The 12,673-nt window shown below is 34.9% G+C and overlaps 1 protein-coding gene across 9 annotated transcripts in view; it reads right to left on the bottom strand.

Annotated features, from left to right (window-relative positions):
- LOC114275129 (lysine--tRNA ligase, chloroplastic/mitochondrial) overlaps positions 1 to 12,673 on the bottom strand; it is a 49,750-nt gene that overhangs the window by 20,415 nt on the left and 16,662 nt on the right. For all 9 annotated transcript variants that reach the window (XM_082910814.1, XM_082910812.1, XM_082910818.1 and 6 more), the window contains exon 5: positions 6,138 to 6,195. In XM_082910814.1, coding sequence (XP_082766940.1) covers positions 6,138 to 6,195 — 58 coding nt within the window. The remainder of the gene's footprint in view (positions 1 to 6,137; positions 6,196 to 12,673) is intronic.

Here is a 12,673-nt window from a genome sequence, read left to right as displayed (position 1 = left end):
TAAGATTAAATACATCGAAAATGTAAAAATAAGATTACTAAAATATGATACACAAATTCATTAAAGACAAAAATAAATAAATAAAAATAAAAATAGAAAAAAATAATAATAATAATTTGAAACCCAAACAAGATGAATAAGTTTACTAGTTTTTAACAAAGTGGCTGACTTGCTAATGCATCATATTTGGGCATTCAAGACACGTTTGGAACAAAGTTTTACAAAAGCAACATGTGGCTCATCTTGAGCAGTTTCTTGAATCACCTACCAGTTTGAACGGTTAATCAGTTCAACCGCAATTCTCACCAGTTTAATAGAAAAACGGTAAAAGAGGATCAGAGCATATTCTCATTCGTTACAGCTTGCTTCTCCACTCGCCATACCATGTTATCAGGATCAAAGGGAATTTCTTAGCCCTATTTACCAATTTTCCGTTCAAAACGAATTCGGTGGTTCATCCAAACCAAAACTAGACGGATCAACCAGTTGAAAAAACCAGTTCGGTCTGGTTTTTCAAACATTGTAGCATGGGATATCACCCTAATGTAATACTACAATGATTGAAAATTCACTAGTTTCTCCTACAGGTGATCTAATTGTAGTCACAAACCCTACCATACATGTCTTCCATCGCATCAATACCTTTTGATCACACCATTTTTCTCCAACACGAGTGTTTTTCTGCTTGAGATGTACGAGATGAAAGTCTCATATACGGTTCTCAGAGGGGGGTCTTCAAAAGAAGGGCTTCTTTTGGGGGGACGAGATAGATGATCTATAGGGCATAAATCCAAACTAATTCTCTGACACTGTTATTGTAACCCTTAAACGATGCTTAATCACTCTCTCCTATAGTTACATTATATGACTCATCAACTTAATACCTCTATAGTACTAATTTTTTATATCTCCCTTATTTTTATATATAGGTACTAAGATATTGTTAATCCATTCATCAAGTATTTTGATAGTCATTAGAATCTTAAAGAATTTTGTTAACTAAGAGAACCCCTCCATACTAAGCATTTACAAGGCCCAATAGAGGTACAATTTAGTCCTAATGTTACCTGACTTTATCTTCTTCAGTGCAAATTCCAACTCAAACTCACTTAGTCAACAGTAAAACCTATATTCTCTAATTCCATCAAGATTGTCATATTTGTCTCCTTTTCCAGTTTTCTAAATATTTTTCATTTTAATAGTTTCTCAAAACAACTTTTTCCACATTTCCTTAATCTCCTTGTCGTTTACCAACACCCTTAAATTCTCACTTTTTATACACTTGACATAATTAAAATCTCGTGTTATTCTTTCTCGTAATTTAGCAAGTTTGTAAATATATTTTTTTTCCAGCTTTACTATATAATAATATAGTATAAAGATCGTCATAAGCTTTAAGCATAGCATCTAAAACCTCCTTATTAAAAATTTCTCATTTTATCCTTTTGTCACTTTTTAAAACATCTTTTTTTCTTTATACTATGGTAAAAAATACAGGAAAGGGGTTTTTTAGGCGTGTGTTCTTTTTTGTTAAGTGAAGATGTTGGTGGTCAGAAGGAGACTAGGTTGGGCCACTAGAATTTTTTGATTTGTGGGTCTGGATGGAATTTTTTTTTTTTTTTTTTTTGGTCGGACTGGTCTGGTTCAAGTGTAGCTGGTCAGTTCACATGGTGGGGTAAGAGGTTTAGGGCTAAAGGTGTTGCATTATACTAGGTGGATTTATGGAATTTGGGCTGTAGGTGGGTTTTATGGTTGGGCCGAAGCTGGATGGGTTCAAATGACTTGGGTTATGTTATGAGTTTAAAGTTCGGTCAGATCAAGGCTAGTTAATCAGGTCTATGGTTAAATACAACCCAGTTAAGAAATCGTCTTCTTACAGATGATGTTCACAGACCAATGATGATGGACCAGAAACTCCAACAAAGACGCAACAAAGATAAACAACAAAACAACCAAACCAAACCAAGCCTTAAAGTCCTATCAAATGGGGTCAGCTACATGAATCCTTCTTCTCCATTCAACTCTATCCAAGGCCATATCGTTAGTCAAATTAAGGAGATGCATATCTCTATTTACTACACTAGTCCACGTCAATTTAAGTCTGCCTCTTCCCCTAACACTTTCATTTGATGTCACTGTATCGCATATCTTCACTACTGCCTCTGTTGGTCTCCATTTTATATGACCAAACCATCTCAATCTATTATCTCTCAGCTTATCTTCTATTGGTACTACACCTACCAATTCTCGAATATACTCATTCCTAACTCTGTCTTTTCTAGTCGTCACACATTCACCTTAGCATCCTCATCTCAGCAACACTCATCTTATGTACATGTTGTTTCTTAGTTGCCCAACATTCCACCCCATACAACATCGCTAATCTAATAACCGTTCTATAGAACTTTCCTTTTAGTGTAGTGGGTACTTGTTTATCGCACAGTACTCCAGACACACTCCTCCACTTAAGCCATCCCGCCTTAATTTTATGGACCACATCCGCTCCAATTTCCCCAACCGTTGTGATAATTGATCCTAAATAACGAAAATGTTCACTCTTAAATAGTGCTTGGTCCTCAATCTTCATTTCTCCTCTACTTCCATTGTTACTGTTACTAAAATTACACTCCATATACTTTGTCTTAGTTCTGCTTATCCTAAATCCTTTAGATTCAAGTGCTTCTCTCCAAGTCTTCAACTTAGTGTTAACTCCTTCTCTAGTCTCATCCACTAACACAATATTATCTGCAAAAAGCATATATCATGGCACATCATCATGAATATTTCTCGCCAACTCATCCACAACGAAAGCAAAAAGATACGGATTTAAGGTTGATCCTTGGTGTAACCCTACAATAATTGGAAATTCGCTTGTCTCTCCAATCGGCGATCTAATAGTAGTCACCAAACCTTCATACATATCCATAACCACATCAATGTAACCTTTTGTCACCCCTTTCTTCTCTAACACCCACCAGATTATATCTCGAGGCACTCTATCATATGCTTTTTTAAGATCGATAAAAACCATATGAATGTCTCTTTTCTTTTCTCTATACTTTTCTATTACTCTCCCCAAAAGATAGATCGCTTCCATTGTTGACCTACTAAGCGTAAACTCAAATTGATTCTCTGACACATCTGTTATATCTCGCAATTGACGTTTCATCACTCTCTTCCACACTTTCATTATATGGCATATTAGCTTAATTCCTCTATAGTTATTGCAGTTCTGGACATCTCCTTTATTCTTATAGATTGACATTAAGATACTCTTTTTCTACTCCTCTGGTATTTTTTTAGTCAACAAAATTTTGCTAAATAACATAGTCAACCAAGCCACCCCCTTCTTACCCAAACATTTTCAAACTTCAATAGGGATATCATCGTGTCCTAAAGTCTTATTCGATTTCATCTTCTTAAGTGCAATCTCCACTTCAAAGTTCTTAATCCTACAATAGAACATGTAGTCTTGATTTTCCTTATTACTGCCTAATTCCTCCCCTTTTGACCTAACTCCATGTTCTTCATTTAACAACTTCTCAAAATAGTTCTTTCATCTCTCCTTATCCTTCACCAACAAACTTGGATCTTACAATTTTATATGACGTTTGAAAAAGAAAACGCTCACTTTTACCAATAAACAAACTTTTTTAGCTTCTCAGAAGAATGGGAGATAAAAATTTTAAGTGCATTTCTCATAAATCCCATTTAATTTGAAGTACATTTCTAAATTATTTACAACATGTTATCTAAGAATATTATACAACATGCGATATATTTAAGTGTTTAAGACGTGTCCCCATACCCATACTTGACTTTGGAAGCATATCCCAGTATCCTAAAATTTACGTTTAGGAAGATCTGACACTTGAACACACCCCCACAACCGATATTCATACCCAAGTCCATGTAACATAGACGACTAATCTAAGGTCAATAATGCAACACAACAGCTGACTAGCTACAAAGCAATTCACAACACCAAAGGAGATCAATGAGAATATCAGCTATAACTCAGGGATGGTGACAGACAAATGAACTGGGTAATATCTTCAACAATGGGTTGTTGGCAATTATTGAAGGGTATGATGGTAGGTGATGTATAGGCAAGTAGCAACTTCAATGCAGCAAGGCTAGAATCTTTGTGAGGCTCCTTAGGTGCATGAACACTTCAGCGAAGGATGCATGTTGTATCTGACACTAACACTCTTTGGACACTCCTAAAAATGTGTCCAACACTTCTTCAACGTGTCTTACTTTTAAAAATCAAATTCATAATATTAGACACTTCATGACCCCTTTCTGGCCAAAACACATTCTATGTGATGAATCCCTTCATAGAATAATGTTAAGCATTTTTCCAAACACAACTTATGCACTCCAAATATGCTTTTAAACATTTTATAAGATGAACACATCATATTTATTACAACATTTTATAATTGTTTTGCATTATTTATGATGTAAATTTTACGTGAATGATATATTGATGTTTAAGTTATGAAAGATATGATTTTTTTAATGTAATTAGTGTTATGTTTCATTTTTTTCATCATCTTTGAATGAATTACTCATATATATCACATATAATAAATTTGTAAACCAAACCAAACCAAACCAAGCTAAGCCTTAAGTCTCATCAAATGGGGTTGGCTACATGAATCCTTCTTCTCCACTCGACTCTATCAACGGCCATTTCGTTAGTCAAATTAAGAAAATTCATATATCTATTTACTACACTAGCCCACGTCAATCTAGATCTACCCCTTCCTCTAACACTTCCATCTACCATCACTGTATCACATCTCTTCACTACTACTTTTGTTGGTCTCCATTGTATATGACCAAACCATCTTAATCTATTCTCTCTCAACTTATCTACAATCGATACTACTCCTACCCATTCACAAATATACTCATTCCTAACTCTGTCTTTTCTAGTCTTGCCACACATCCACCTTAACATTCTAATCTTAGCAACACTCATCTTATCTACATGTTGTTTCTTAGTTGCCTAACATTCCGTCTCATACAACATCGCTAGTCTAATAACCGTTCTATAAAACTTTCTTTTTAGTCTAGTGGATACTTGTTTATCGCACAGTACCCCAAACACACTCCTCCACTTAAGCCACCCCACCTTAATTCTATAGACCATATCCGCTCCAATCTCCCCAGCTGTTATGATAATTGATCCTAAAAAATGAAAATATTCACTCTTAGGCAAAAATATAATAAATTTGTAAAAATATAAAATTTTAACGTGTCTCAAGTATGTCATATCCTACATTTTAAAAAAAAATTGATGTGTCAACATGTCCATGTCTATGCTACTTAGTGAGGCTCTAATACCAAATTGATGTAAAACGACAAGGGAGAATAAGATAGAGAATGGGAGAGAAAAACACACAAGGGCGACCAACCACATCGCACAAAGGTCACAGCCTTAAACAACTCAAAACCACCCTAATACAATGCCAAAGCCTTTATCAATCAGCTAACTACCCTAGTAAAATAAGAAACTAGAAACCCAAATAAAATAGGAAGAAGAAGAAACTAAATATTAAATAATAAAGAATATTAATTAATAAAATTGTAAATTAAGCCTCCAAGTGGTGAAAATTTGCTGCATGAGAGCTGAATATTGGACATCTACGTTCTGTGTCAATATGTCACCTCAGTGATAACTCCATAAAATGTCTGGAACATTTAAAACCAACAGCATGAATCCAATGTATTCCATATTTAAATAGAGAGGAAAAGAAAATTGAAAGATCTAAATGGACAAAATGAATAGCAGCAGTTAGTCATTACTTAATCCAAAAATATTTTTGCACTAGGGGAAAAAAGAACAGTTCAAAAGCAAAAGTAATAAGATATGAAAGATAACAACAACAATAGTGGTACTTATGTTCTTGACATTGGTCACAATAAGATTTTTCTTTTCTTTTTTTATTTTTTTTTATAGGCAAATAATACTAGATAGTAATGATAATAATATTGTATTTTTTGGACTTCATGTCCTCCTGCCTTGTTCTCTTTTGTACTTCATTTTTATTTTCAAAAAAAAAATCTCTTTGTGGCTCATCAAAAATAAAAATAAAAATAAAAATATAATAATATTGATTACCCACCTTTGCTCTTTTCCGAAATATATCAGCTACCTCAGGATTTGCGATCATATCTACATACCTAAACAAATAACATAACAAGACACTGTCAAAATCAACGATAAGCCATTTTACATAACCCATATTAGCTTTAAAAACTGAATCTAGAGGCGAAGTATGGAAAATGGTAGGACATATTCATGACTTGGGAACTATTCACCTATATAAGGTGTTTGACAATTTTATAATGGGAGAAATGCCAGTCAATACAACTTGCTCCATACAATGTTACAAACACATGCAAGCGCTAGGGCTCACAGACACTTCCCAAACAAATAAAGAAAGCTATTCAGAAACAAAATTAAATTTCAGTTGTTGAGAATCTTATGTAGTTGTCTCCAAGAATGAACAGTAGAGCTCATGACAAAACATTTAATTTCATCACAAGAGAAGAGCTAGAACTAGCATCATGAATTGCACAAGAAAACCCGACTTACAAAATTGCTAAATGCATGCTCCCTATTCAATTTTGGATTAAGAAAGCATAGGCACCCTGCAGTAGCTTGGAAACCTGACTTCCACTTTATTTTTATTTGCTTGTCCAAAAAAGAAATCAATCATTTTTAATAGTGTTTTGTTAACAAGTGTTCTAAGGGCATTGATTAACAAAGCATAAAATAGTTGTACATTCTATATAACACGCACTTTTATGCAGAGTGTACAATCAATTTTAACTTCTTAACAAGTACCCTAAGGGCACTCATTAATAAAATCCTTTTTTAAGTTCACTAAATACAAGTACAATGGGAGAGTGAGCAAGCTAGTCTCCCCACAAGATGATCAACTAAATGCTAAGAGTAGACTGCTTCACTTTTAGTCACTTTTGCCCTAGAATTTGCATGCCACTGCTCAGAATTCAGTCTGTGAATTCAACTGGTGCTGACTTTAGACATTCAGCATATTTTTCCAATGATCAAGGCATTCAAGCATTGGATCAAATTGTTGGTTTATGGGAAGCAATAGAACCATTACACTATCTGTGACTATTAGGGATCTAGGAAGCACGGATACAGATACGAGATACGGCGATACGCCAAAATTTGAAAAAGTAGGATACAGGTACGGTGGAGATACATTCGTAAAAAAATACATATATTTTTTATAATTTTAATAATGTAATATGCATGAAAATAAAACCTAAAGCAAATTAATAAATAAAGAGAAGAATTCCTATTAAATAAAGAAATATTAACATCAAAGTTCATAAAATTAAAAATGTGGTAGAGAAATACTTACATTAAAATAGTGTAGAAAAAATAAATAAAGTAGCCTAATAGATAAGGGGGGGGGGGGGAAAAGAAGAAGACGAAGAAGACAAAGAAGAATAAGAGCAGAGAGTATTGACTATTGAAAAAAATATAAATATAAAATAATAAAAAATTGGAAAAAAAAAATCGTATACTTATTTGCCATATTAAAATATAAAAAATTAGAAGAAAAAATTGGATACTTATTTCGCATATCCTTCACGTATCCTGCCGGATCCCTCAAGTATCCTTCCCGTATCCGAAATTTAAAAAAAAAAATCAAAAAAAAAAAATCGGATACTTATTTGCCGTATCCGATACATATTCCTCCGTATCGGATGCCTGATACATATCCAATACTCGTACAGCACCTTTTTTGAAGTATTTGTGCTTCATAGTTAGGGATTCATGTTTTATTTAAGAAAATATTGAGCATGATGCTCTGCCAATACACCAAATCTCAAGTTGTACCCAGCTCAGTAGCAAGAAAATCATCAAGTACCTAGAGCTAAACATTTTTCTTCCATTGCCTTTAAAATAAAATAAAATAAAGGTATGGAGCGAGAAAATGTTGGTTTGCAGAAATAAGAATAGGCCTAGAGGGAAAGAGAGATGCAACTCTCCCCAGAGGAGCTAGTTAAGACTTGATGCTCCAACAATAATTATATTAGGTTTAAAACAGCCCACTAGACTAGAACCTCGTTATACCAATTTGAATAAGAAGAGTTATATTTGCAATTTGTCTTAAATAAAGAAATCCTAAGAGTCTAAGATGGAAAAAATTGTATGAGAAGGCTAACATGTGATGCGTACAAATCAGATTACCAGTACTCTGAACAGCCGTAAGCAAAATCAAGTAAGTAACTAACTAGATAAATACATTAAAGAAGAAATGGACTATTTGAGGCTGCATATCCAGAAAATAAATCCCTATCCCCACACTCAAGATCAAAAATAAATAAATAAATAATTACCCAAGAATAAGATAATTCATATATCTCAATCATAATGATCCATTCAGTCTCATTTATTATGAAACGGCAATGACCTACAATGCCATACATGCCCTCAATAAAGTAATTTTAGTGATAAGACTTGTACAAATATGCTATTAAAACAATTCCCTAAACGTAATTTGACACTACTACAATATTGGTAATTTAAAAAAAAAAAAAATTTTGATAAATTATAATATTGGTAATTTAATTAGACATATCAAAAAAAAAGATATAGGTGATTTATCAGTGGATATATCATTTACAAGACTCTGATGGTAGTATATCCATCCAGCTTTGGCAAATAATGACTCACTGCTCACTGTCAATGTAAACTACTACAATTCTAATTGATGTTGTGGATATGTTCAAAAATAATAATTGATGTTGCGGATATTGTTCCATACTGGCAGCTGGCCGGTAAGTATCATTCCTGAAAAAAAAAAAGGGATAGTAATTTTGTAATACCTTATCGCCTATATTTTCAGCTAGTTCCAGAGTTTTCGTTCTTACCGAAAAATACCAGTCAAAATTGTGAATACTGGCAACAAGCCTGGTACGGAAAAACCCTCTTCTGTCAGCATAGAACTCGTTGACAAAAGAATACAGAAATCTTATTTTGTGAAGGGCGGCATTTACCTCTTTCCTCTTTCACTTGCATGATTTGCTACTCCAAATTTCCAAAATCTTCTTCAGCCTTATTAGTCTCAAGAAGTACCTCTCTCTATCTATCTCTCTCAGTAGTTCAGTGTCCTGATCTATGTTTTCCATCTTTCACTTGCATGGTTTGTTCTATATTTTGGATTTATGTTTTTTCTCATCCCTTTGGCACAGCATGCAAACCAGCAAACTGCATCTGTTTTTCTTTTCCTTTCTTGGGTTTTTTTTAGCTTGTCTATGAATAGAAAAGAAAAATCATGCATATATACTATTTATGCCTGATATAAAATGCCCACTAATATTGGCTGGCTTTTATTATTTTTCTTCTTTTTTTTTTTTTTTGAGAAATGCCATTGCTTCTTGGTATACTGCTAGAAACTTGCAATTACTAGTCTGCTGCTCTTTGGATTGGACAAACAGAAGTCACTTTACCTAGGTGCCATTTGGTAACGTTTACAATTTACTCTGTTTAGTTTACAGAAAATATTAAACATGTTTATATTTATTTTTGGAAAAAACAAAAACAGAAACATGTTTACAAAAACATGTTTGGTGCACACGTGTTTTAATTATATGTTTTGAAAACAAGTGAAAAGTATGGCCCCTTTATTTCAGATATGTTTTTGAGGTGGAGCTTAGCTTATCATAGAAATCTTGACGTTCATAATTGCTTTTCGTTAGTGCTTTTGACCCTTATAATAGACCTTGCTTTGCATCTTTTTTTTTTGGGAATAAATTAGCTTAATGTTCTTGGATGATGCTAATACATACTTTTGTTTGATTAACATATTATGCTAAAATTATTTGGTATTGGGTAATATTTTTATATATTATAATAGACCTTGCTTTTTATCTTTTGTTTTGGGAATAAATTAGCTTAATGTTCTTGGATGAATGCTAATACATGCTTCTGTTTGATAACATGGTATGCTAAAATTATTTGGTATTGGGTAATATTTTTAATAAATATATAATATTTGCAAGGATAAATCTGAAACAGTACCCAAAAACACACCGTTACTAACGGGAAAAGAAAAGGAAGAAAAAAAAAGGTATTGTGTCAGTAATGGGAATGATGTTGGAATGTGTCCCACATCGCCTGGAGTTGCCTCATCTGTGCTGATTATAAGGCTCCAGTTTCCCTCTCCTTAATACCTGGGTTTTAAGAATAAGTGTGGGCTGGGCTTTTCAATTTGGTATCTGTAAGATAAATTGATGTATATTATTGATTGATGTATTACAAGATTGTTGTATATTATTGATTGATGTATTACAAGATTGTTGTGTATATTACAAATGGTGAGTGGCTCATTATATAGGAGAGGGTGAGTGTAGTAGGTGAGGAGTAGGTGAGGAGTAGGTGGTGGTAGGTGATGGTAAATTGGTGGTAGGTGATGGTAAATTTTAACAGCCCCCCGCAAACTCAAGGAGGATAGAAACTAACCAACTTGAGTTTGGAGAGAGTAACAAAACAAGAAAATACATAAAAATAAAAGAGGATAGGAGACACTGTATGGTCGTGTCAGACCATTGGTGAAGACACTGGATGGTGGTGTCATAACGTTGTAGAGGACACTGGATGGCGGTGTCAGACCGATGTAGAAGACAGTTTATGGGGTCATGTCGGACCGTTGTAGCAGACAATGTTGTAACAGTTGTGGTGACAGTTTACGGAGTCTTGCTGGACCCTTGTAGAAACTAACCGAAATCAATGTCGGGACAGTTTACAGAGTCTTGTCGGACCCATGAAGGAGCTAACCGGAATCAATGTCGGGACAGTTTACAGAGTCTTGTCGGACCCTTAAAGGAGCTAACCGGAATCAATGTCGGGACAGTTTACAAAGTCTTGTCGGACCCATGAAGGAGCTAACCGGAATCAATGTCGGGACAGTTTACAGAGTCTTGTCGGACCCTTAAAAAGTCGCACCCTCAAAAGGTGTGCCCAAGTTTTCAAAAAAGCGTGCCATCAAAAGGCGGGCCCAATCCATAAAAAGGCGTGCCATCAAAAGACGTGCCATCAAAAGGCGCGCCCAAGTTGTCGGCGAGCACCGAGAGGCGCATGATGCGCGTGTCTGCCTCTTCGTCAGGGTCTTTATAAACTGAGGCAGAGGCTGAGGCTTGGAAGCAGAGACAAAAAACCTGCTAGAAAAACTCTGAAAAACTCTTCGTTTTCTGAGAGAGATTTCTGAGAGAGATACTCTGTAACACTCTGTTTTCTGAGAGAGATTCCTGAGAGAGACACTCTGTAACACTCTGTTGTCCAGAAAATGGCTTCATCTTCCCGTGGTCTGCTCACTCTCTTTCCAGACCTTAACGAGTCCACAAGAGAAATAACTGGTGCGGTGGCCAGTGAACCTCAACCAAACACCTCTGTGTTTGCTCCGTTGAACTTTCCGATGCGGTCGGTGGAGCAAAAAATGGCGGTGCAAACTGATATTGAGGCCAATCAGTATACTCTGAAGTCATGCGTGGAAACCATGACTGCGGTCACAAATTTGTCGCACCGGCTGCAGAGCAGGACAAATGAGGTGCAACAGTTAAACTCCCAGCTGGCTCTGCTCCAACGCATGTATAAGGATGCGCGAGCAGAGATAAGTGTGCTAAAGGCAGAAAACAAGGAGCTGAAGCGGAAGGCCACCGTGATGTTCCGATTCGGAGGGCCACCATATGCTGCAGTGGAGGAGCAGGGAGTAGTGATCATGCCCAGTGGAGTGGGAAACACGGAGGTAACAACGGCAAGGGCCGTCCAGGACGGAGGCAAAAAGAAAAGACCGGCGGCAGAGTAGAGAAGAAGTGAGGTCGATGTGTGGCCGCTGCAGAAAAGAAAACAAAGCTTTTGTTGTTGTTGTTGTTGTTTTTTTTTTTTTTTTTTTTTTGTTGTGTAGAAATGTGATGGGGGTTAATTCCCTGTCATGAATAAAATGATGTGTGGTGTGTTTTGGTTTATGATTTGTGTTTTTTTTTTTTTTTTTTTTTTTTTTTGTGGTATAAAATGGTGATCGGGGGGAGCCCCGACATGAATAAAATGAGTTGGGGGTGCAGTGTCTGCCTCTGTGTGTTTTGTTGGTTTTTTTTTTTTTGTTTCTTTTTTGTTTTTTTTTTTGTGTGTGGGCAAAGAAAGAAGAAGGGAATAAAAGATGAAAAATAAAGTGAAATAAAAAAAAAGAAAGAAAACCTGCAATGGTGTTTTTTTTTTTTTTTTTTTTTTTGAATGAAAAAAAAAAAATAAATAAATAATATATGATAATAAACATATATATATATATGAAAAGAAAAGAAAGTTGAGTAGATATAAAATAAAAAAAAGTTAGGTAAAATAAAATAATGATGATTGGGGGTGCAACTTTCGGTTGCTTTGGAAAAGAGGGAATAAAATAAAGATAAAAAAAAAAAGAAAAGAAAGTGGAGTGCAGTGATTATTGAATATAATAATAATAGTAATAAAAAAATAAAAAAATTAGACCACTTGGAGAATGTAATATCTCCTTTGCAGACCACTTGGAGATATCTGGAGATTCGTTTGGTAGGGTGTGATTAAAAAAAAAGAAAAGGGAGGAGAGAGAACATGCCGCCCCATGCGTATGAAGGGGCCCAGAAT

The sequence above is a fragment of the Camellia sinensis genome, unplaced genomic scaffold (assembly GCF_055761805.1).
Source record: "Camellia sinensis isolate YWXY unplaced genomic scaffold, ASM5576180v1 Unanchor1, whole genome shotgun sequence".
Classification (NCBI taxonomy): domain Eukaryota; kingdom Viridiplantae; phylum Streptophyta; class Magnoliopsida; order Ericales; family Theaceae; genus Camellia; species Camellia sinensis.
This window is presented reverse-complemented; position numbering and strand designations above follow the sequence as displayed.